Raw genomic sequence first — 24,984 nt, 5'->3', positions numbered from 1 at the left:
TGGTGAGTTCCCGATAGAACATCCCCATTGTCTCAGTGTGTGGGTGCACCCCTCGCAGTCCTGAGTTCCTTGCTCGTGCTCTCTCTCCTTCTGCTCCTGATTTGGACGTTGAGATTTCTGTCTGGTGCTCCAATTTGGGTCTCTGTCTTTGTCTCCTTTCATCGCCTGATGAAGGTTAATATTCAGGAGGATGCCTATATTTGCAAAGCTGGAGGGACACAGGTATTTCCAGAGTTCTTGGGCTGGGACAACTAGCTGAAGCTGAGGACACAGCATCTACATCTGGCCAGAACTCAAGCCATGGAGAAGGCACAACCCAGGCCAGTGATGCTGCCGTTGTGGGCACCAGAGTCTATGAGATGCCAATTCATGAGGCAGAGAGTAGAAAAGGAAGTGTAGAGGGTGAGTTTGAAAGAACAGAGATCAAATGGAGAGAGCTCTCCTGTCCCACACACAGGTTAAATGGATATGCCCTTCTCTGACTTGTTTGTCACATATACATGTTTAGATGGTTGATGTAGTGTCCAAGTGAATGTGGCCTGTTATACTTTTCTTGCCAAATCCTATGCTCATTTAGGCAAGACTCTATATTTTAGCTTATTCTTTACATTCCTTCATTATCGACCACTGGATATTGCCATTAGGGGGCACTAGATAGATGTTTGATGAAACTCAAGCCCTGACTTTTAGCTTAGCATTGTCAGTAAGTCCATTTTATTTAGCACTGATCTCTGAGGTGGCTTCACGGGGCAAACCTAACACGGCCAGCACCTCTAATTACATGTCCAATTGCTATTTGTCAAGAATCAACACCTCCCTGCCCTTCCTCCCTGCTAGTGCTCAAACTGCTGTGTTCAAAGAGCTATTCTTAGACATTAATTTAAGGAAAATAATTGCTGTTTAGAAAAAAAAAGGAAAAGTACTAGCTAGAAAGTGGGATAAAAATCAAAGTCCTAATTTTGGTTTTGAATCATCAATAATTTCTCTGCTTCTTTTCTATGGAAATAATAGAAATGGTGTTTGAAAAAAATTATGTTTGGGACTGGCAAGGTAACTTTAGAGGGTAGAGATGTTTGTGCATAGTCTAAAAATGACCTGAACTACTCAATCCAGATCCCACAAGGTGGCAGAAGTGAACTGACTCCCAAGAGTGGTCCTCTTACCTCTATATGTTCATCCTGGTGTGCATGCACTTGCACACACACACACACACACACACACACAATTAATTGATTAAGAAAGAAAAATGAATATTTAAAGAAAAATGCATATTTGGATGTTGCTTTCATAATAAGCGAATCAAAAAATGATTCCAGGTAAAAGAATTGCAGGAAAATGGCTATTATAAATGTGATATACATGGAGAGGAATCTATGGTATATATATATATATATATATATATATATGTGTGTATGTGTGTATATATATATGTGTATATATATATATTCAATATATATGAATTGATCTGTATGTGCAAACATAGTTATAGACAATGATAACACAACTGCCAATAAGGCAGATATTTTATAACTGCCTTCATAAAATATGCATGCTAATGGGATACTAAAGAACTGTACAATTCACTATAATATATACTGCTATTTTACATAAACGATAGTTTCAAGACACTGAGGTGTAAAAATAAAACATCATAGGAATTGGAGTGATAGGGACAGGAATAAGGAAGAGGGTAGTTTGTCTTCACCAGCAACAATGTCTAGATGTCCAGGGAATATTTCTCTTGGATCTAAAAGGCTGGAAACTAGACAATCTGATTGGAGACAAAGTGCATTGCCTGTTTTCAAAGTTAACCTTGGGATTGCATCAACTAGAAAACAAATCCAATTAGGAATGCTTATGGGAAAATAGGCTTCTCGTGATCAAGAAGCAAGTGCATTTAAAAGAAGAAGACTCGCCACACTTTGCAATACAGCACAATAAAAGTCCCCCAACTCAGAGAGCCTCACAAGGAAAGCCCGGCAAGCACCTTCACATACCTCATGCCTGGAAGCTCAAAACAGATGAAAACCATAATTAATAGGTATCAACCACACTAAAATGGGAGGGCAGAATGATGTTTTTTTGTTTGTTTCGTTTTACACAAAATAACACCATAGAATTGTGCAGTTGATAGTTTGAAAGTAATTTGAACTGGCTTTCGTGCTGAGGCAGGAGGATCACCACTTGTCTTAGCTACTTAAAGATGCCATCCCAAAAGCAAAACAAAGAGGAAGTATCTGAATATAGTAGTTGAAAGAGGAGGTCCTTTCTGGAAGGAAAGGGTAAAGATAAAACAATAAGACAACCCTCATAGCTATCATCATCTCAGTCTGAGGCCCCTAGATAAGCATGGCATCATAACCCACTTCCTAGCACCCAGAAGCAACACACAGTTTACAGATTTCACAGCAATACACATTTGACAACCTGACTTTGTTCCCAGGAATGCTACACTATCATTAGAGCAGCATTACTGAGGGTTATGTGAAGCCAGCACTTGAGGTTCTCTATGACAAGACAAGTGAAGGGTTTTAAAGGTAGGCACACACTTCCAGATATAAAAACGTCATGAACAACACTAATGTATTTAGATATGTGACTCTGTGTGTACCTGCTTAAAAGCTTTAAATAATGTTAACAACAGCTTTTAGGTATAGAAGAAAAGACTTAATGAGTGCATAAAACTAATTAAAGGCATCATGACAGAACTGTATTTAACATAGATGATTTCCATTAAAATTATTTTTCTAGAGGCTGGAGAGATGGCTCAGCAGTTAAGAACATTGGCTGCTCTTGCAGAGGATCCGGGTTCAGTTCTCAGCACCAACAAGGTGGCTCACAAGCATCCGTAACTCCAGTTCCAAGAGATCCGGCATCCTCTTCTGACCTCCACAGGCACCAGGAACACACGTGGTGCACAGATATGCATCCAGGCAAAACACCCATACACATAAAATAAAAATAGAATTATTTTTCCTAAGTAGAGGCATAAGAAAATTTTGTGAGATGTGAACAGCAGAATTTAAAATGTTTCAGGATGAAATAATAGTTTGTACAGAAACCACGGGGCGAGGACCTCAGTGATAGAGGTCTACTTGCCTAACACTCAGTGCCCTGGATTCAGTCACCAGTACCTGCCACAAAATGTGAATATGTACACACATGTAAATAAGTAAGACTGAATAAAAATCTAAAAAACGTATATTACCCCTTGTTATTTCTAATTTCTAAGACCATGGATGGTTTAATTCATTCCCTTTGTCTTTGAAATGAACATGTAGTCAGTTTGCATACACTTGGACTAAATGTACTTTAAATCAGGTATGAAAGACATTATTATAAGGAACTCTATATGCCTATTTAGTAATAATATAATTGTAAGCTGTATATAAAGTTCCTAGGAGCATCACAATTATTGAAGTATGTAATTATTCTCTTTAAGAACTAAAAATTAAACAACTCTGAATGTCATTTTTATCACTTGAAATTCATACTGAGATAAGAATATTACTATGCTGTTTTCGTATCTGTAATCCATGAACTTTCTGAATATATTTTATTCATTTTAATTAAATTTTTAGGTTATCATGGAAAGCGATGAGTTTCACTTTGACATTTTCTTACACATGTGTCATTATTTTTTTTTACAATCATTTGTTTCCTCACCAACTCCAATAAACTTTCCAAGGTTCAAAATACTTAAAATGTATAATCTTACTACCCATGTGCACACACACACATACATATTTATATATGATCTAGATATCAAATTTTATAGCATAAAGGTATGATAACTACATTAAAGAAAATTTTATAGCATGTTGGCAGATATAAGTGCACACTTCTACATTATTTATGTACGTTCACACATATGTAAAAGTTAACTCATGTGTTATCTATGAAAAGGACAGTGATCCGTTATGGGTCATAAACACACAGGAAGGTGTGCTATGATGACCTAGACCTATTGTTTGCACTGTTTTGTCCATCCCAAACTAATGCATTTTGAAGACTGTCATTCATCAGCCACAATAATAAGCTCCAATAATAGGAAAAAATGAAGGCAGATTTACACTGAGTTGGGTATGAAAGTTGTTTCACACACCCACCACCTCACTTTTCATAGTCATCTTGTTGATTTTTTAACAAGCAACTTTTCCTTCAGCTTGTTTCAGACAAGGATGTCAACAGCACTTAGTAATAGTACCAATGTGTTTATAGTACTTCCTATACCAGGGCACACATACAGACTTGACAAGTGGCTGGGACTGGCCTAGTCCAGTGAGTATTGAAGAACTCTGGAGAGGAAGTTTTCATTGGCCGGTGCCAAGACACAAAGGCAGTAACGATAGAAGTCGACTTAATTATCAATGGAATCACATATGCAAATGAAGGTGGGGTTGTGCTAGGATACTAAGCTCTCAGCCTCCAGATTTTTCTATTAAAAATAAAGAGAATAAACACAGAAGTAAAATGAAGAAATTGTGAATGGTGAATACAATAATAGTAGAGCAACTCTTATTTTTAAAAATTGTATATATCATTGTGTACTCGTTATGCTATTCAATTATTATAAGGACTTCAAGGGAGAGTGGTTGTTTTCTCTTTTGTTAAGTGGAGTTCAGAAAGCAGGAAAGATTCACTGTGATCATTGTCACAGAAATGAATTCCCCAGGGGTCCTGCTCCCATCAGGGCTCAGCTGTGTGCTCCATTAAACCGAGCTGTTCAAAACCATGCAAATCATTTTCCAACTTCTTCATGTGCCACATTTCACAGGGCTCAAAAGGAAAGCAGACACAGTTGTCCTCAGCAATGTGCCAGACCAAGTTTCTGTCTGGAAGAGTGCCCAGAAAAGGTTGAATTCACCCTTCTCTTCTTCAGATCGTTGCTGCTGCTGGAAATTTAATGGATCTTGTGAAGGGCTATGCATAGGTAGCCTCTGAACATCCGGTGAAGAGGGAGGGTAGATGTAATCTCCCCTACCTCTCTTCCTTATTCCCCTCCCTCCATTCCATCTCCTTAACTAGCAAGCACCATGGGACTGGGTGTAATTTTTTTCCCAAAGAAATAACCAAGGAAACTACTGAGAGACAAAGAAGGGGTGACAATTTTGTTTACTAATTGTTTATACTTCTGAAGCCTGTCTAGTATGTCATGTATTTACAAATTTCCTATAAATATCATTCCTTCATTTTATCCTCTAGAATTTATATAAAAACAATCCAAAGTGTTTATGACGTGATTCAAGAAAATGCAAATTGTTTAATAAAATCAGGGTCCAAAAAGCCATCAGAAAGTAGAGTTAAAAGTTGTGGTCTGGTGGATAGTTACCAGGTTAAAAAATAGATGGGGATATTTGATTAAAAAATGCAAATATTGAGGTAGATGTCTTCATTTAAAAATGAGGAACTTAACACTAGAAACTTTAACCACATTTCAAAGATTACAGAATCTTTTCAAAATATGGTACAGTATTTAAACAAGGGAAAAAGTTATCATTCTTCTGAAAGTGGCATCAAATTCTTTGCTATCCTTTCCTGCTGAGTTACACACATAAAGAATTATTCCATTTGACCTGCCTTGACGTGAAACACAGGAGAGGTGGGCCATCTAAGCTCTCCAGAAAGAAACAATTGGTATTACTTCTGTCTCCAGGAATTAAGTGGATATACAGGAAGTCTGTTGCAAATACCAATACTAAGTAATTTGACAATTAATAAGTCGTACCACATATCTAACACACACACGAATGCACACCTGCACACACAAAATTATCTTTACTTACTAGAGATAATTACATTAGTCTGACGTTCATGTTAATGCAAGATGGCCTCATTGCGGGGTAAGACTTTCCCACATTTGTTTTGCACATGGAGTAGAAATTTTCTTTCAAGAACTCAGTATTAATTCTTGTGGTTTTGTTGCACGTGAACACTTTTGATTAAGCATTTTTGTGTTTATTTGACTTTGTTCTGTTTTGTGTGTCTATTTAAAATATTAATAAATATTTTATTTTTTTTTTTGGACATTTAATACACACACACATGTTGAAGGAGCTGCGGGTTGCATTCTTGCTGCCCTGCTCCCAGCCGCCTGGCTAGCTTATGCCCCAGAATAACAACACACAAACTGTATTCATTTAAACACTACCTGGCCCTTTTCTATTAATGTGTGTAGCACCGAGGAGCACTTACCGGGAAGATTCTAGCCTACGTCCATCCTGGGTCGGAGCTTCATTGGGTCTGCCCCAGAGAGGAGAGATTTTGAGTCTGAGCTCACTTCCTCTTCCTCCCAGCATTCTGTTCTGTTTACTCCGCCTACCTAATTTTCTGTCCTATCAAGGCCAAGACAGTTTCTTTATTTAACCAATGACCTTCCTCCATCATACACACACATACACACACATCCAAATCCCCATTTTCCTTTTTACCTCCTCACAGACTTCCTGTACTGCATCCTCCACCTAGCTACATATTTTTTTTTTTATTTAACTGCTGAGCTTAGTTGTTGCTATCCACATGTGCATGAGTATAAGGACAATCACAGAAGCATGGGCAGTTTTCCAGGGGTCATACCACTAACTGAGGTTAATATTTCCTCCCCAAGCAGTTATCCACTGCCAATAGCTCCTCATCTACTGGTGGAGATTTATGAACCTTTCCTCTTTACATGCTGGGATGCTGACTGGCTTGACTTTGTACAAGTAGCCACAACTAATGTGAGTTTATGTGTGCAATGATGGCCCTGTCATGTTCAGAAGATACTGTCTCATGGCAGTTCTTCTCAATATCTGGCTCTAGTAATCCCTTAGTATTGGGTAGAGAGTTGTAATATGGATGTCCCATTTTGTGTTAACTCATATGCCTTTCAAATAGAAAAAAACCTGGTTTAAGATTTCCTCCTGTGTCATGGAGCATCGTGCACAGAAATGGAAAGGAAAAAAGAAAAAGACTATAAAAAATAGTGAGTTGGGATGGGCACAACTAACATATTTCCTTAATTTAATGTATTATGCAAAAAGGTATCAAAAACTTACATTTTCCTAGACCAAATTACAAAGACAAAATATTGGTACAATTAATTATACCATCACAAGTCATGCTGATGACAGCAATCCAGGTTGTGGTAGTTTGAATATTTATGTCACACGTGGAGTCATATATTTGGACACTTGGTCCCCAAATGATAGTATTTTGGGGAGGTGTAGGAGGTGTGGCTTTGTTGGAGGAGGTATGTTACTAGAGACTAAAACTCAGATAAGTTTGAGTTCTCTAGAGAGGAAACTTCCATCTTGTGGTTCTATACACTTGTATTCAGCTCTATCCACCCTGCCACCATTCTGTCAGTATGGATCTTCTCTGTCCTAAACCATATATCCAAACAAACTCTTCTATAAATTACCTGTTTATGGTGCTGTATCATAGCTATAGAAAAATAATAAAAAAAATCAGGTGATCTTTGGGATTCCAGAATAGTTAATATCTATTCTTATAAGGCTGCTACTACAGAAAAAACACTATCAGAAACAAATCATGAGGTCCTATTTACTTGTTTATTGCTGTGAGTAGACACCATGACCAAGGCAACTCCTAGGAAATAAAGCATTTAACTGGAGTTACAGTTTCAGAGGGCTAGTCTATTGTCATCATGGTAAGGAGCAAGGCACCTGGCAGATAGTGTGATTGAGAAGTAGCTAAGAGTTCACATGTGTTCCATAAGCTACAGGTAGAGAGAATGAGAGATCGGGCCTTTTGAAGCCTCAAAATCCATCCCTATTGATACCTTCTCCTACAACACCAGACTTTTCCAACAGGTCTGTAGACGTAAGTCACAAACAATGCCACACCAGTTTGGAATTATGATTAATAGGGTGGTATTTATTTAAAGGGGAAAAAACTTACAGATCACCGTCAGCCCTCTGTACAACCAGGAAGGGAGTCTAGTCGCCAGCCGAGCAGGAAGTGAAGAAGAGAGGAGAGGGAAGTGGCCGCTTTTTTAAAGGGAGAGAGACCACGCCCCAATGGGCTGGTATCTCAGCGGCTATAGGCTGGAGGAGCAGAAGGACCTCCCGCAACACAGGTCTGCATCTCCTAATCCTTCCCAAAAAGTTCCATTAGTTGTGGAGCAAGCACTTAAACATAAAGGCTATGGATGCAATCTCATTCAAACTACCACACATACCATCTGAATTCAACTGGTCACGTCAAGACATACCATGAAAATAGTGTCTCAGCAAAAATCTAGCAAAAACCAGAGTGCCCACAGCTGAAACACATGGTAGATAAGAGAATAGGCTAGATTCAGCCAATATCTGAGTGTCTAGGGATAACCCAAGGTATATCAAATGTACATGTGACTTGTCATAGTCATTATCCAGTTCAGATTTTTGTCTATACTTTCTTCTGAGTGAGTGCTTCACACTACACTTTATTTGTGATACTTGCAGGGTAGCATTAGGAAACAACATAGAAAATTAACTTGGAACTAACTCAGTTTTGACTCTTAGTCAGGTAAACCTTTTTATTATACCTGAAGGCTTGTGTATATGGAATCAAAACTGATCTTTCTTATAGAATGTGCAGTAAGCAGTTTATAGGAATAAAGCTGAAGTGTGGCCAAAATGGTTTATAAAGCCTACAACAGTGGTCTTCTCTTGAATTGCAGAATGGCACCAAATGCCATGCACACCTAGGAAGCTGAGATAGGAAGTAACTCAACAAGAGAACAAATGTCAGAGCTCAGAGCACATTGATGTGAAGAACCAAGCCTGTTAAATTTCTTGACTACAGTCAGCCTTGGTGAATTGCAGAGCTTAACTGGACATTGACAATCATGTGTGCATGTATGTGTGTGGTATGTGTGTATGTTGAACATGTGTGAATGTGTTCTTGATCGTGCATATGCCTGGGATTAAATGTATAGAGGTCAGGGATCTATAGCAGGTGTTTTTCTTAATCACTATTTGTATTATTTTTTTGAGATGGGAATGGAACCTGGAGCTCACCAAGTGGCAGGTATGGAACATACACATAAAATTCTTGAAGCATTCTGTTAGATATACCAATCTCTAACACCATTTGTGCAATAAAAATTATTCTTTATTAATTATCCAAGTTTGGTATTTTTCTGTAACAATGAAGAAATGATGAAAACACCTTCCCCAGAGAGAAAGTATAGAGAATAGTAATTAAGGGCTACGTGTGGTGGCAAATGCCTTTGGTACAAGCGATAGGGAGGCAGATTCAATCTCTGAGTTCAAGACCAGTCTAATCAACATAGAAAGGTCCAAGCTAGCCAGGGACAGATTCGATAAAGATTAGTCCTTAAACCTAAAGAGAAGTAAGGAACACAAAATACAGTTGTAAAACATAAATAAAGAGCAAGAAGAAAAGAAGAATGACAAGAAGGATTACTTTCTTCTGTTTAAAATATACATAGCACAGAGAAGTTTTATAAAATATAGGGGGTGGAAAGTCTTAAAATAAGCATCATAACCCATTGATGAATTGAATTTTATCTGTCAAGTTAAGGCTATCCTTTTCAATGGTATGAATCCTTTCAGCTAATCTCTCATTATTAGTCTGTAAAAACTGTGTCATTTCTAAAAGTGTCTCATTGACTGTTATCAAACTATTTCTTTAAGGATATAACATGAAGAACTAGGCTAAGTTCCATGATCACAAAAATGGATATACTAGGAACTCAATATAATCCTTACAGAATTTTATCCATAGTAGAAACAAAAAGGTTATTAAATTTCTGGATGATGATGATATTGTCTGCAATTATCTTTGGGTTTGTTTACAATTTTCAAGTTTATTCATTCATTTATTAATCAAATGAACTTACCTCCATTATATTTTTTTCAGGAAATTGTTGCAGCTGTAATAATCTTTATTGGCCAGCAGGTGTCGTGGTTGCTGACGCGGGGTGAGGAGACACCACCAGCGTCAACAGGAGCAGTCCCGCTGTAGTTCTGCAGTGGTGGTGGCTAACATACTAACAAATTAAGAACTAGTGAATCAATTCCTTATACAAAGACTGTCTGAGTGAAACTTAGAGCTTTCAGGCAGTTGCGAGCTGTGAAGTTACTGACTGGAGTTTAGGACAGGCATTTGTGGATCCGAACTGGGAATGCTAACGAGAGGTCCCTGTCACTGGAGACAGAGCTAGGCCCCACTAAAGCATACCTGGCAGAAACCAGAGAAGCAAACTGTTTAGTAGGTGGGAGCAAACCAAACAGGCAGGTTGACAGGAAATCGTGCCAAAGGGTAGTTCAGCTGTGTGCTTAGTTCAGTAGGCGTGAACTCTAGCCATGGGACACCAATCTGTTGTAATGTATAATAATAAAGTCCCACACTATCCCTGGATGGAGTGTAATAAAGGTTTATTTAATAGGGGGTGAACTCACAGAAAGGGTAGCGATATACAGTTCCCTGCATGTCCTGGGAACTGGATCCAAATCCAACAGCCAAGAGGCCCATGCACGCTTTATGTCTTCATTTACAGTACATGAGACAACTCCCAAAGTGTGTTGGTATCTTAAAGGCTATTGGCTGAAGGAATTCCCACATCTAGGAGCACATTCCTTTTGGAGGGATACCTTGCTCAGCCTAGATATAATGGCAGAGCCTTGGTCTTGCCTCGAAGTGAAGTGTCAGACTTTCCTGACTCCCCATGGGAAGACTTCCCCTTTCTGAGGAGTGGATGGGGAGGTGGGGTGGGGGGAAGGTGTAGGAAGCAGGAGGAGGAGAGGGAGTGGAAATGCAGATAGCTATGCAAAATAAGAAAAGATTGTATTAAAATATTCTTAATAGAAAAAGGAAAAAAATGCATCTATGCTAGCATTTCCTAAGGGTAGATGATTGGAAGTGGTATTGAAAATAAAAGTCTCCATGGTCAGCACAAAAAAGCTCACAGCATTTTTCTTCAAGAGCAAATATAATATCAGACACAGAGCATAGCAAGGAGAAAAAAGATAGTCTTCCCTTCTGGCTGAAACATCAGCTGCAGTGGAGTATTCCAGGCTGAGAAAAGGAAGAGATGTGTTGGTAATGTATTGTATAAAACCTTGACTACTTGACTGAAATGTTATGCATGTTCTGAGTAGAAAATTCAATTGTAGTTCCTCTAGAGAAATTTTGCATTCAGATAGAATGATCAAAACTTCATTGTCAGAATTTATTTTACAGCAGATAGAAAAGACAGGTGTTACAGTAGTTATCTATTGCTGATTTAAGCATTAAACCAAAATTCTCAGCTTTAAATTACCAGCACTTTTAAAATACAGTTTCCAACACAGGAGAATTCAAGAGTGAGGATAAGAAGCAGTTTGACTTAGGGTTCCTCATGAGACAGTGTTCTAGCTGTCAACCAACCAGGATTACATCAGTGCCATGGCATTCACAAGAACCTTTCTTCTCACTCTTTGGGATACTAATCGCTACTTACTTATTTTTTTTTTTATGTCATGTCAGATACCCCAAGACTGTTACAAGAGGAAGTGACTGGGAAGGAACCTTGGTGCTGTCAGTGACCTACCCTCTGAAGTTGAACACCTTGTTGTCACGTCTGCTCTTTCTAATTTCTCACACGAGGCTCTCCAAATCCAGCCTACACCGAAGTGGGTAGAAAGGAAGGGTTGGACTCCACACCAATAAGGGAGAAACAACAAAGAAATTAAAAACCTGAATTAAAACTGCCAGGCATATTCACTTAGAGCTTTCTTCTTCTCCAGGAATGGAAACAGTGATAAAGGGCGTTAACTGATCTTGCAGAGAACCAGGATTTCTCTCCCAGCATCCATTGCTCACTACTTCTCATAACCCCGACTCCAGGGGCATCCAAGACCTCTTACCTGTGCAGGCACGCATACTCATATGCATATTTTTGCACAAAGACACACATATTCACACAACTTTAAACATCCATAGGAAGTGATAAAAAAGAATGCCGATCCTATAAGATAATCATAGTTCCACACCTTTAGTCTTGAAATATTCCAGGGATGTTTTAGCTCACTTTTGCCTCTAAAACCAGCAGATATTTGAAGAAGGGAAACAAAGTGCACTGCCATGGTAAAGAGAGGCAAATGAGGTTTTAATTAGGGCTTTGCTAGCACTGTCTAGGTTCATACATTTACATTGTTCCCTGATGACTGATTTTAAGCTAACAATGATATATTAATTAGGTCTTATAATTTTGAATAAAAAGTTAATACATTATTTTTAAGTTGTTCTTTGAATGGTTTCCGAATGAACATATTAATTCATGCTTTTGTCTTATAAACATATGGAGGTATGATATCCTCTCTTAATATCTAGAGGTCAGGGAAAAATTTTAAATAATATTTTATTAATTCCTTGGAAATTTCATGAATGTATGTAATGTATCCCGGTCATTTCAGTCCACACTCCCTATTCCTCACCTCTACCACTCCCAACACATGTCCTCTCTATCTGGTGCCTGTCTAGCCTGTTGAGTCTAATTAGTGCTGACCGTATACACAGAGCTGTGGGGCAGTCCACCAGGGCATAAGCAGCCTACCAGGGGCCGTACTCCTAAAGGAAAGTAATTCTTCTCCCAAGCAATCAACCCAATAGCTTCTCAGCCTAGGTTGGAGTCTCATGAGGTATTGCCATCTTTTTCATCCTGAAATCCGGGTTCACGTGACACCTCAAGTTTACTATCCCTTCTTCTTTCCTGTCAACTCTCCACATAGGATAAATTTATCTCACAGTAACAACATTTTGTCACTAGGGGTCTTTTGTATTAAATTCTCACACTCTTCATAGATGAAATAGCTCAAAAACACATCAAACTTTCTTCATACTACAATAGCCTCCCTGTCTCACAGATTTTTGGTAGGCCATACCTAATACCTAAATCTTTCTTTCACTTCAGGGATTAAAATAGTGATGGAGAAATTTACAAGTGTAGATGATTGTGTGTAAAGGAAATATAGAAAAGAAAACAAAATTAGTACAGAAAAATAAAGCTTGGGGCTATGTTTCTCGGGATCTACCTCTGTCAGAACACTGGTGTATTTCATCGCCTTTCATTGTTTCATCTGATTTGGGTGAGTTCTGTCCTTCATGCTGGACATTTATCTCCACAAAGAATCCCTTTAAACACAATTCAAAGACAGGAAAAGTGATCTTCTAACTTGCATATTTTTTTCTTTGCCAGGAGATAGCGGGCTTATTGGGAACTTTAGATAAAAATGAGGGCCAACATCTATTAATGACATATGTTCATCCAAGCTCAAAAGTATTAGACTTGAAAGTCATGTGGCTTTAAAGCAGGTTTACCAAGACCACAACTGTTAATAAAACACAAACTGTATACTAACTATGATCTCTGGTGAGGTGTGTTTGGGAAACACACACTGGTATTTTGCTTTTTAGCAAAGAATTATCTGTTTTAAAATAGACTTTATTGTGATTATTAACCTGTAGAAATTTTAATAATCCTTCAAATGCTTGAAGATTTATAATGGAGAAGTGCCAGGAAAACCCCTGTGCTAATTAAATCCAGTAAAATGTTTCTTTTACCTGAAGATAGGGAAGCTCTTGTTTGTCAAATCCCTTTCAGCCAAATAACCACTTAACCAATCTCAAATTGAATATCTTATTTAAGATTTTGAATTATACTTTCTCACCAGGGAGCTGCAGTTGAATATTATAACAGCATCATCAGGGGAAATGTTTCTTACCCTCCAGACTGCAGGAATGAAAAAAATGTTTCTTTATGTCACTGAGTAGATTGAACTCTGGGCAAATGAGCCAACTGACATTTTTGAGGATAAGAACATTAGTAAGCGGTAGAAGTGGCTTCCACTGATGCATGCAAATCCTGGTCCAGAGAACAAAAGAGTTGGAACTTTTCCTGTGCAGAGGGACCTGAGCTTTCTTGCTGAGTATGCAAAGCTATGGCCTATGCAACCATATCATGGTCATCCAATAATGGTTTGAAGTTGCCACAGGTCACAGGAAAGAAGGCTGTGATAACCTATGGGACAGCATCACATCAGGGAAAAGTGAGTCTGGTCGAACATCTTTGCTTGCGTGGCTGTAGACAGCTCACTTTCATTCTTTCTACGACAGCTGCAATGACAACTTGGATATAGCTGAAGTCATTCTTGCATTTTTACTGTTTAGGCCTATTTCAATTGAAATAATATTAATAATAACATATGTCCAGTTTACATCTTGTCAGTTTTGTCCTCAGTACAGAATGTCTTGCCATGTCACGTAGATAAAAACCCCGTGGTATTCCATTGCATTCTAAACTCCTCAAGCTTCCAACTGCTACTCACATTCTCTCCATGTTTTCTGAGAGAAGATGACTTCCAAGGGGGTGGGAACCTTGCTCTCCTGATACCTCTTGTAGGCAGTGGCTGCTTGTTCCTTTTACTGGCCACCCAGAACTGAAATAATCACACAGAAACTGTATTAATTAAAACACTTCTTGACCTGTTAGCTCAGGCTTCTTACTAACTAACTCTTACATCTTAAATTAATCCATTCCTATCATTTTGTATTTTACCATGAGGCTTGTGGCTTACTGGTAAGGTTCTGGGATGGGAGACTTTCTCCTTTGACAGCTACATGGTGTCTCCCTGACTCCGCCTCCTTTTCTCTTCTATCTGTGCTTGGAATTCTCACCTTGCTCTATTCTGTGCTGTCATAGGTCCAAAGCAGAGTCTTCATTAAACAATGGTAATAAGACACATTCATAACATACAGAGGGGAACCCCACACCAAGGAGTTCCCATAGCAACCTCCTCTTCAGATGTTTTCCATGGAACCTGTCCTCAGCAAGGTCCCCTGAAGTACACTCCTTCAAAGCTTTCTGCACTTCTTGTTTTTATGTTAAGAGGTGATTTATTTAAAATCCCAAAGTCTCGTAAGCACATCTGTCATGTTTAATTTGAGGGGTTGACTTGATATGGTGGCTTGAATAAGAATGGGTTCCATAGATTTATGTGTTTGAATGGTTAGGGAGTAGCATTGTTTGAAAGAATTAGGTAGTAAGGCTTTGTTAAATTCCGCATGACCTTGTTGGAGTAGATGTGGCTGTGTTGAAGGAAGCATATCAGTGGGGGTAGGTTTTGAAGTTTCAAAAGCCCTCACCAGATCCAGTGTCACTCTTCCTGCTGCCCACAGATCCAAATGCAGAAGTTTTAGATACCTATCCATTTTGTCTGTATGGAATGCATATCGTCTGCATCTCACAATTTCTGCCACGACAATAATGGACTAAACCTCTGAAATTGCAAGCAATACCCAATTAAATGCTTTCTTTTATAAGTGCTGCCATAGTGGTGGCATCTCTTCACAGTAATAGAACACTGACTGACACGTTTGAGATTCACACTGGAATTAGTGCAGTTGGATAGGATATATGGTCTTCCAAAATAAGGATAGCTATAATCCAATCAGCTGAGGTCTTGAATAGACTAAGGAGTGTGGCTTCTGTCAACAAGAGGAAATGAATTCTCTAGAAGATTGCCTTTGAAAGATTGCCTTTGAAAGCTACACTGCTGACTCTCTTGGGTCTTCTGCTCCTGGTCCATACTACCAATTCTGTACTAGAAAGTAAGTATGTGAACTTATGTCTGTTATAATAAATCGTTCATATATGTCCCATTAATTCTGCTTCACTGAAAAATCTTGATAAATACAACATTAAGTTAGAAAGTATCAAATATTTTGTTTAACTCACTAATAAATGAGTAGACTAACAAGATATAAGGTCAGATTCTAATAAAAATTGCACTTACAGTTTCTACGGGTCAGGATTTCCACTATTCCTCAATTGGGTCTTCTGTTTTGTGTCTCACTGTGCTGTAATTAGTTCATCATCTGGGGTTAGTTTGTGAACTGTGGATCCTCTACTTTCAAGATCAGTTGTTGGCAGGATCATTTTTTATGACTGTAGAAGTGAAGACCTTACTGACCGTCAGCTAGAAGTGATCCCAATTTCCTGTAGATGACCCCCCAGTTCCTAAAGACTGCCTTCAGCCCTTGTCATGTGTGTTCAATAATAATCAATTACTTGCTGAGTATGCAAATTGTATTAGCAAAATACAGAGACTTACATAGTGTAAAGCAATTATAGTTATGTTCTAGCACTGTGCCATATTTTGCCAATAAGAAGCAGAGATCCAATCACAACTCATAGGAGATTATTTAGGATCATGTACACTAAAGAGGTGGAACCTTATATTTACTATGGAAAGAACAACAAAGTCTCAGACTTGATTGAAACCAATATTCCCTAAAGAGCCATTTGGAAGATAGTTTTAAACAGTCCTACTATATGTCCAACCATTACACCCTTAAGGTATTTAATTATGAGTTGAAACTGCACAAAACTGTTTATAGTAGCTTTTTTTATTTTCATTAAAAACTGGTTACAAGGCCTGATGACAAAGAACGGGAATAGGCAATGAACTTACTATGTGACATTGTAAATATACATATATACCATTACTCATTTTAAAAAATCCCATTGAATTTTATGACAAAAAAGTAAAATGATGTGTGTAAATTCAACAACTGCTCATTTAACAGTTTAAGGAATTCCTAGGATAAAATTCAGAACATAAATTTAATTACATTTATTCTCATAGAAATTATTATGAGCTTTGCTAATGAGAAAATAGATGGAGAGACTAGAATAGATAGGGAAATTGTCACTTATCTAGCAAGTCATATGCAGACACACTTGGTCACCAACACCATCTTCTCAGTGGTTCTTTTCCACTCCAGTTTTGTAACTCAGGAGCCTGAGGATCGAGAAGCCCAGGTCAGTGTTACAAGGATGAATACAGAACAATGAGAGAGCTGCCATTTGAACTGTCACATGTAAGATAGATAGGACCAAGTCTGAAGGCAAAGTAAAGAGGTACAAGTGATTTTGTTAGTATTCCTCTCATTGCTATGCCAAAATGCTTGAGAGAAGTAACTCAGAGAGAGCTAGGAACTTTGTTTTGGATCATCGTTTCAGGATATTTCACTCTGTCCTGGCAGCGAAGGAATGGATGCTCAGCTTGTGCAGGCAGAAGTGTGGGGTTATTTGCTACATCATGGCCAATGACCAGAAGTCAGAAAAAAGGTCAGAAGTAGAGCAAAGATGAATTTCTTTGTGGGTAACTGATTAAAGGGTGAACGAAGTCTACTTCAGTCAAGGACTCACCTTGCCCAAGAGTAAGAAAAGTGAGGCCTCAGGGCTGTACATGCTTCTTCTTACACAGTTAGACAATGTGGAGTGGACACGAACAGAGGAGCTTCCCCTTCTAATCACCGTTCCCTCGCCACTGGAGCGAAAGCTGAGAGAAAATATGTTTTTACCAATAATGGTACCGTCATTCTTTGAGGTTGGCATGAGAGAAAAATAATCATAATGTAATTGAGATGATTATGAAAATACATGATGCAATCATGGGTGTCAGCAACTAGGGAACATACATGTAGAAAAGCACACATAGCAAAGCATAAATAGAAAAGCACATACACAGAGAGAAGTGCATGTAGAAATAAAAACGTTTACATATAGAAAAATGCCGTGTAGCAATAAAAGCACAAACAGGTAAGAAAGTACTGTGTAGAAAAGCACAGAACCATTATTGTAGCTTTTATTTTTTTTGGAATTGCTTTGTTTTAAAAGAGAAACAGTGGGTTACAAAAAGGATTGAAGAAGGAAGGAGGGGGAAAGAGGCATATTTTTGAGGAAATGAACATATTTTATGCATGTTTTATTTCTTTTATCCACCAATTATTTGAGGAGCCTTTTGTGCACTATGAAAAATCGTTTTTATTCACTTTTTTATTTTCCGTGATGTAAAGTTGGCATTTACTCAGAAAATACACTGTGCAGCATTTTAAGTACATCATACATACTTGATTACTTTATTCTCAGTTACTTGAAGAAGCGTATTGTATAATGAACCAATTTTACATTCAGAAACCTGAGTCTCCAGGAAGAGACAAGGTCTCATACTATGTTTCTGGTTCTTTCAACCCTCAAAACTTGCATTCAAACACTCTCCATAGAAATCCTGGACTTAAATGAGATCAGATGTGTGTTCAGTTCCGATCTTTCCCTCCAGCAATATTGCTTGAGTCACTCTGTCAATCTAAGACAGTAGTCGTATTTCTTTGCCCTGCATGAAATAACCGAAGAAAACTATTGTTGCAGACAGGAAGAACTCATGTATGAGCTGAGAAAACAACATGCTCATTGCATTATATACTCAAAACCTTAAAACAGTTGGCTATAATATCCTATTTTTTCCTAGAGATAAACAAGGAAACTTAAACAGAGACTGCTCAACAAAAAAAACCTGAAGGATACTAAGCCTGCTGAATTCATATTAGGGTTCTTTGAACCATGGATATACAAGATAATATTCAAATCATATTAGCTGTAGACAGACTAGAAAAAGTGGCCTGACAATTTGGACAGTAAGAGTATATACTGAAACACAAATGTATCTAAATAAATTGCATTTGTCATGTGTATAAGTCATGTATGTGAGTTTTAATTTTTCTTGCATTTATGAATGTATGTATGTATTTAATCATTTATTTATGTACCCGAAGTGGGATTGTTGGGGTGCACTTGAAGAGGCCAAGTGTTAATCTGAAGGACTCAGTTCTCACCTTCCCCTTGTGAGTCACAAGAGTCAAACTTAGGTCACCAGACTTGTGACTTTGTGTGCGAAGCCATATACTGTCTACCTGAGATAGGAGGAAATATATTTTGATATAAGACAACAGCACAACTTTAAAGAAAAAAATCTCAAAACTTGCTACACAGACTCGTGGTTTTGCTGTCTTGAAATTTGTTATGGCAAAGAAATTAATTACTTTTAAATTCGACCTTACATAAATTCTCACAACTTGAGAAAAAGAAAAGTCAGATGTTTTGATACAATATTACAAAATGTCCTCTATCCCAATTGCTAATAGAGTTTTGTTCTGCTCTGAAACTCAGGAGTCAAGCATTCATTGTCTACATAGCTCTGCATACTGCTGTCTTCCAGGGACCTAATAGAATGGCCTTTAAGCTTTGCTGACAGCAGTCAACCACTTTGTTTTTCCAAAGTTCCAAAGTATTCCACATTTCTCCAAACAACAACATGGTTAAGTTGTCCAAACAACAACTTCTGTCTTGGTACTAACTTCTGGATCACTTGCTTTCTGATGATGTGACAAAATACAATGAGCAAAAACAATATCAATGTATAGAAGATTTTACCCTGGCTTACTGTTTCCTAGGACTAGAGACCATAATTTTTTTTGTGGAGATATGACAGTAGGCAAGCTCAGGACAGCTATGGGAGCTGTCTCTGTCTCATTACATGTTCAACTGCACAAAGGAAGGAAAGAGAGAGAGAGAGAGAGAGAGAGAGAGAGAGAGAGAGAGCAAGCTGGGCAAGGCTGCCTGTTACCACTGGCACGCCAAAGCTGTACCTCCTAAATTTTCTATAACCTCCCAAAACAACACTGACAACAAAAGACTAAGTGTTCAAATACATAAACTTTGGGGAGACATATCTAATTTAGACCACAACAACATAATACCCAAGACTCTCTTGGTGACCCATGGGAAAAGATTTTCTGATTGATAAGTCTAGATTATTGTCTACAGAGATGCCTAACACCATCCAATTTTGCCCCCTAGACTACGGTTAGTAACTATATAAAATTAGAATCTAAATTTCTAAGAAGGTAAGATGAAAATGAACTCTGCATAGACAATGGCCTGAAGAAACTTGCCATATGACAAGCTTTAGTAATAAGTGGTCATACTCAGGGTCAGACTTGTGACATCAATGTTAGCCTACAAGGCATGGCTTACTTTGTGGATGACATGAGACAATTCTTTTTCTGAATGTAATATGTGGTTTCTTCTGGGGATAGTTGGCTGATGTCCAGCCCAAGACATTAGCATTTTAATTTATGCAGTTTCTTTTTTTTTTTGACCCGGCTAGAAGGTTTTTATTTATTTATTTATTTTAAATTTATTTATTTATTTATTAAAGATTTCTGCCTCCTCCCCTCCACCGCCTCCCATTTCCCTCCCCCTCCCCCAATCAAGTCCCCCTCCCTCATCAGCTCAAAGAGCATTCAGGGTTCCCTGAAGTCCAAGGAGTTTCTTGGTTACCTTCCAAATCCAAGTTTAGGTGTTGATATTAAACCAATGGAGAATTGTTTAAATATTGCGTACATTAGTAACAAAAGAACAGTAAGCTGGTTGGATTCTCAGTTGTTTATAGGTGTTCAGTGCAGTAACATTGACTAGATGCACACCATTCTGTAAAGAATTCAAAAATGTTTCTCTTTGCCCAAATGCAATATCATACTCATGGAATAAATTTCCTCTGCCTTGCCTCTTCCCACTCCAACAAGGACAATAAATGTTTTTGAGAATCCAATGAGTCAGTGAATATTTTTGATTTATGTATATGAATAACTAATTATATCCTTAAATTCCATTAATAGGGATGCATATTCCATTATTTACATATATAAATTGTGTTTTCACTAGCCAATTATCTATACCTAGATTGTTTTAAGTTTTTAACTACTAAAAATAATCCTGCAAGGTGGATTAATCAGCTCATACTGCCACAACACATACAGAATAGACATACTAAAGATTGAGTAAATAACAAAAGCAACTTATTAGTAGCAATAATATTATTTTGTTTTCGGTTAAGGATGCAAGAACTCTAAACTCAAGGTTCTAAACTCTGTTGTGAGCTATCTCTACATAAAGATGCCTAGATGGATGACTTCTTAACTGTCCTCACATAGCAGAAAGAGAGAGAGAGAGAGAGAGAGAGAGAGAGAGAGAGAGAGAGAGAGAGAGAGACTATTGCATTTTCTTCTTAGAATACTACCACAAACATGGGAACTCTTCTAAACCTAATGGTCTCTCAAAGATTTTACATCCAAAGTATTTCACCTTGGGAATTAGGACTTTCGCATGAATTTTATAGGTACACAGTTTGTATTAGTGAACAGGACAGATAAGTATATTTTTCAAATTTTACATTAAAATATTAAGGGCTTATTTCCAAGAGTAAGATTGCTAAACCACATAATAATTTTATGTTAATATTTTGGAAAAATTTCAAGGTATTTTTTTTATGGCAACTGTAATTGTTTACATTATTACCAACAGAACACCAGGGTTGTAATTATAATTACAAATTTTCACACCTTCACATATACACATTTCTTGCGTTAATAGTAGAGGTCTCTTGAAATTGAGGTTAGATATTTTATTTCAGTTTGTATATTTTCATTCATCTCCTGACTGATCGTCATATGATTACTTTCTCTCTCTCTCTCTCTCTCCTGTAGGTGTAACCCAAGGTCTCCTGCATATAAGTCAAATGAAGTGTTCAAATACATATCCTCAGAAACAACCCAGAATTCCACCATTTTATTGATTGTAGGCAATACATTTTGTACTATATTTCAACATTTTACTTACATTTTGACATTTTTAATCAGTAAACTAATCCTTCTGCATCACTAAGAAATGGAAAATGGAAACAAAATCTTCAAGGGAACAAGTAGAGCTAAAGAGTTTAATTACAAAGTAAATGATAATTAAAAGAAGAATTTTAAGGCTCTATAGATAAAGTGGAGAATCAATTGAGACAAATGACAGGTGTAGTTAAGGCTTGTTTTGTGCCAGACTTGGAGGGAACTCACAGCACTGGGCTAAGTCAGCAGTAAGAGTCAGTCTACTGAATTTGCACATGACAGCACAGATATAATACAACCAGGCATATTTTCTTCTACTGCATTGCCAAGTTCACTTTAATTGCATCCTTCCAGAGGTATCTTTTACTTTGTTTTCTATTTCTTTGATAATACACTGACAAAATCAGCTATGGGAGGAAAGGATTTGTTTCACCTTATACCTCCAGGTCACAATTGAAGGTATGAAGGAGCTCTGCTTGCTGCCTCTCTCACTCATGGTAATCCTGGACCCAAAAGGTTTGGGCAGTCCTACTGCTCTGGATCTGCCATTGATAACACACATTTTGTCTTACGGAGTCAGCCTGGCTCTACTCTGTAATTGCTTTGCCTGTAGTAGATGTCTGATTATCCTGGAATCTCTTAAGAGGGAGTTTCCATTGAGGGAAGGTTGAACCTTCACCAGTGACCTCTCCTGGCCTCTCTTCAGGGTCTCCAATCTTTATACTTAAGGCAAAGCCTCGTTTTCTTGCTATTGCCCTCAATCTTGTGGTTTCTCTCTGCTACTGAGGCTTCATCTTCAACAACGTCCTCTTAAAGGGGCCCTAATCACACCACACAGTACCTAGCCTCAGCTGTGTTCCACGATCCACTTCATGCCTTTAAAACCAGTATCAGCTGTTGCCTGACTAGAAGCTTTACTCTTAATAACTACAATTCATCATGCTATATAGCACTATTGAGGCTATTATAGGAGAAAAGCAGTCATCACTCTCACCCAGCAACAAACCCTACAATTTACAGCAGCTGCCTGCCTATAAGATATTCTTGCGCAACAATGACAAAAAAGGTCATGGGAGCAACCAATCACATTTCTATCGGATTTAAGGACCACTCGAGAAGAAACAACCAAACCTGACACTTAAAACTAAGGACCCGAGACTAGATATGTCATGGTCCCCAGGAGAAATTTACTGTTATTACCCTACTAAAAGAACAAAGTAATAAATGACTTCTTAAAAACATATTGCTACCCATAGATCAATTTGCTAATGCTCGGCCCTCATCAGAAAACTTTCTTCTTGTAGTAGAAGGCAATTAACACAGAGCCCCACAACTGTACAGTCGACAGTGAGAAAACTTAGAGCACTCAGCCCTAAGAGGGATGTCTTTATTAAACCCCTATCCTCAAGTTTTAAGAATCTGTGAGCAAGAAGAGTTAGAAAGGATGTAAGAGGCAGAGATGGTGGAGGAGTCCAAGGAAATAACATTGTCCATACTCACAAGCGTTGATATACCTATGAACTCAGAGAGACTCTAAAAGCATGGACAAGATCTGCACAAAGTCAATACAGAAAAAAGTCTGAACATGAAGAGGAAGTGGGCACATAGTTCTACCACTAACCAAAAAGCTATTTGTGATTTACAGCACCTGGAGGAGGGAAAATATATATTTTTTCCAACAGAGTAACTGACATGGAGTTTATCAACTATACTCCAGGGAAGTTCTCATGCTCATGATTAGTTGGACAACATAAAATGGACTCTATTTTCTAGTGTAAATTTCTGTTATTGTTTTGTGTTAATTTTAGTGTTCTTTCCTTTTTATTCAAAAGCAAGGGAGAAAGAAAACTGAGCTGGGTAGGCAACACGGTGTGGAGATCCCAGAAGGGCTTGGGGGCAGGGAAAGAATGTGATTAAAATATATTAAATTAAATTTTTAAGTAAAAATAGAAAGAATACCATGTGGGAGGTCTTTAACCCATCACCTGCCATGCTATGTCCACAGTTTATGTGCAGCCCCGAGACCCTCGAGACCACAGCTTCTGCGAGGAAATACTTCCAAGAATATTTCTGAGGAAATACTTCTAAGACTATTTCACCTCACTGATGCTGATATCTTATTAAGCACAAGTGATTCTTCAGCTCTCATTGTTCTATAGAAGTGCAAAAGGTTTCCCATCCACAGGTTCTTAATCCAAAACACTATGAACAGCCTCAGTAGTCTTTGCTTCCCTCTCAAACTTCACAAACCCGGCCTCTCAGAATGGTCAATTCAGCTATGAACAATAGAGAGCTTTTTCATTTCAAACCTCAAAAATTCTCCACCATTTTTCTCCCAAACCAACATGATCAGGTTCATTGCAGTATCATTGCAGTACCACCCCCCACTCCAATACCAAGTCTATGGAATCCTAGAAGCCAGAACGCCCTGGCTCCCTGAGAATAACTGGGGACTTGGGTTGATTGGGTGGGTCTCCAGTGGTGGGAGACTTGGGTACATTAGGAGACCTGAATACTTACAGAGACTTGTTTTCATTGGTGGTCCTGGGGACCTAGATAACTTTCAGGGTCTAGGTGCCATTGGAGACTTGATTGCACTGAGGTTCCAGTAAGAACTAGAGGAAATTGAGGTATTTGGTGACATCAGTTGCTAACAGGGACAGGATAACTTTGGAAACTTGATTGCATTAGAATTCCTGGAGGCACTAGGTGACATTGAGACCTGTGGATACATAAGTTTCTTGCAGATTCCTGAGGCATTTGGAAACTGGATTCTCTGAGTACAAATGAAGACATTTGAGAATTTGGATGGAAGTGGGGACCTTGGAGAAATTGTAGGCCTATGTTTCTTGGGTATTCTGTTATCTATTAGAGGCTCTCTGGGCACCGTGGATATGAGAGCATGCTGCAATATGGTCCTAATGGAGTACAGTCTTGTACTAGATAACTGGATATCAGCAAGCTTTTCCATCTTGACCAGATCTCTGCTGGTGACTGGAAAACCCAAGTCTTAAGAACATACTAAACCTTGAACCATAGTAGTGTATTTTATCATATGGGAGATATGTGGCTTCAGTTCCTGACCAAAATAGAATAAACAGAGTAAAGGAAGCACAGCGAACAACTTTCGAGGTGGGACCTTCAACCCTTGAATAGGATGTTTGTGAGAAGGGAAACACATGAGGTAAGAAATATAACTTCCACAACCTGGTGTGGGCCTAATTCCCAAATATTGTTTATAAATGGCTGTTTATATTTAAAGGGGATATGCTATAGAGGTGGATGTTTTGCACTGGTATGGATCTTGCTTTATTGATACAAATTTAATGTCAATTTTTTTATTTGTATATTTCTGCTCTTGGCTAAGTTATTGTGTTTGTGCAGTTCATTTAAAAATATGTATAATTAAGAAAATCAAGTTAATAGACAATCATCTATAATAGTCAAGCTTGTGGTCATGTTAGCTAGGTTTTC

General features: G+C 38.1%; 1 protein-coding gene across 1 annotated transcript in view; it reads left to right on the top strand.

The window, feature by feature from the left end:
* Sorcs1 (sortilin related VPS10 domain containing receptor 1) overlaps positions 1 to 3,584 on the top strand; it is a 506,327-nt gene extending 502,743 nt beyond the window's left edge. The window contains exon 26 of the mRNA XM_005352454.2: positions 2,752 to 3,584. Within this exon, the coding sequence (XP_005352511.1) occupies positions 2,752 to 2,959 (208 nt within the window). The 3' untranslated portion in view covers positions 2,960 to 3,584. The remainder of the gene's footprint in view (positions 1 to 2,751) is intronic.
* Positions 3,585 to 24,984: the final 21,400 nt, after the last annotated feature.

Source organism: Microtus ochrogaster, chromosome 8, assembly GCF_000317375.1.
Source record: "Microtus ochrogaster isolate Prairie Vole_2 chromosome 8, MicOch1.0, whole genome shotgun sequence".
NCBI lineage: Eukaryota > Metazoa > Chordata > Mammalia > Rodentia > Cricetidae > Microtus > Microtus ochrogaster.
This window is presented reverse-complemented; position numbering and strand designations above follow the sequence as displayed.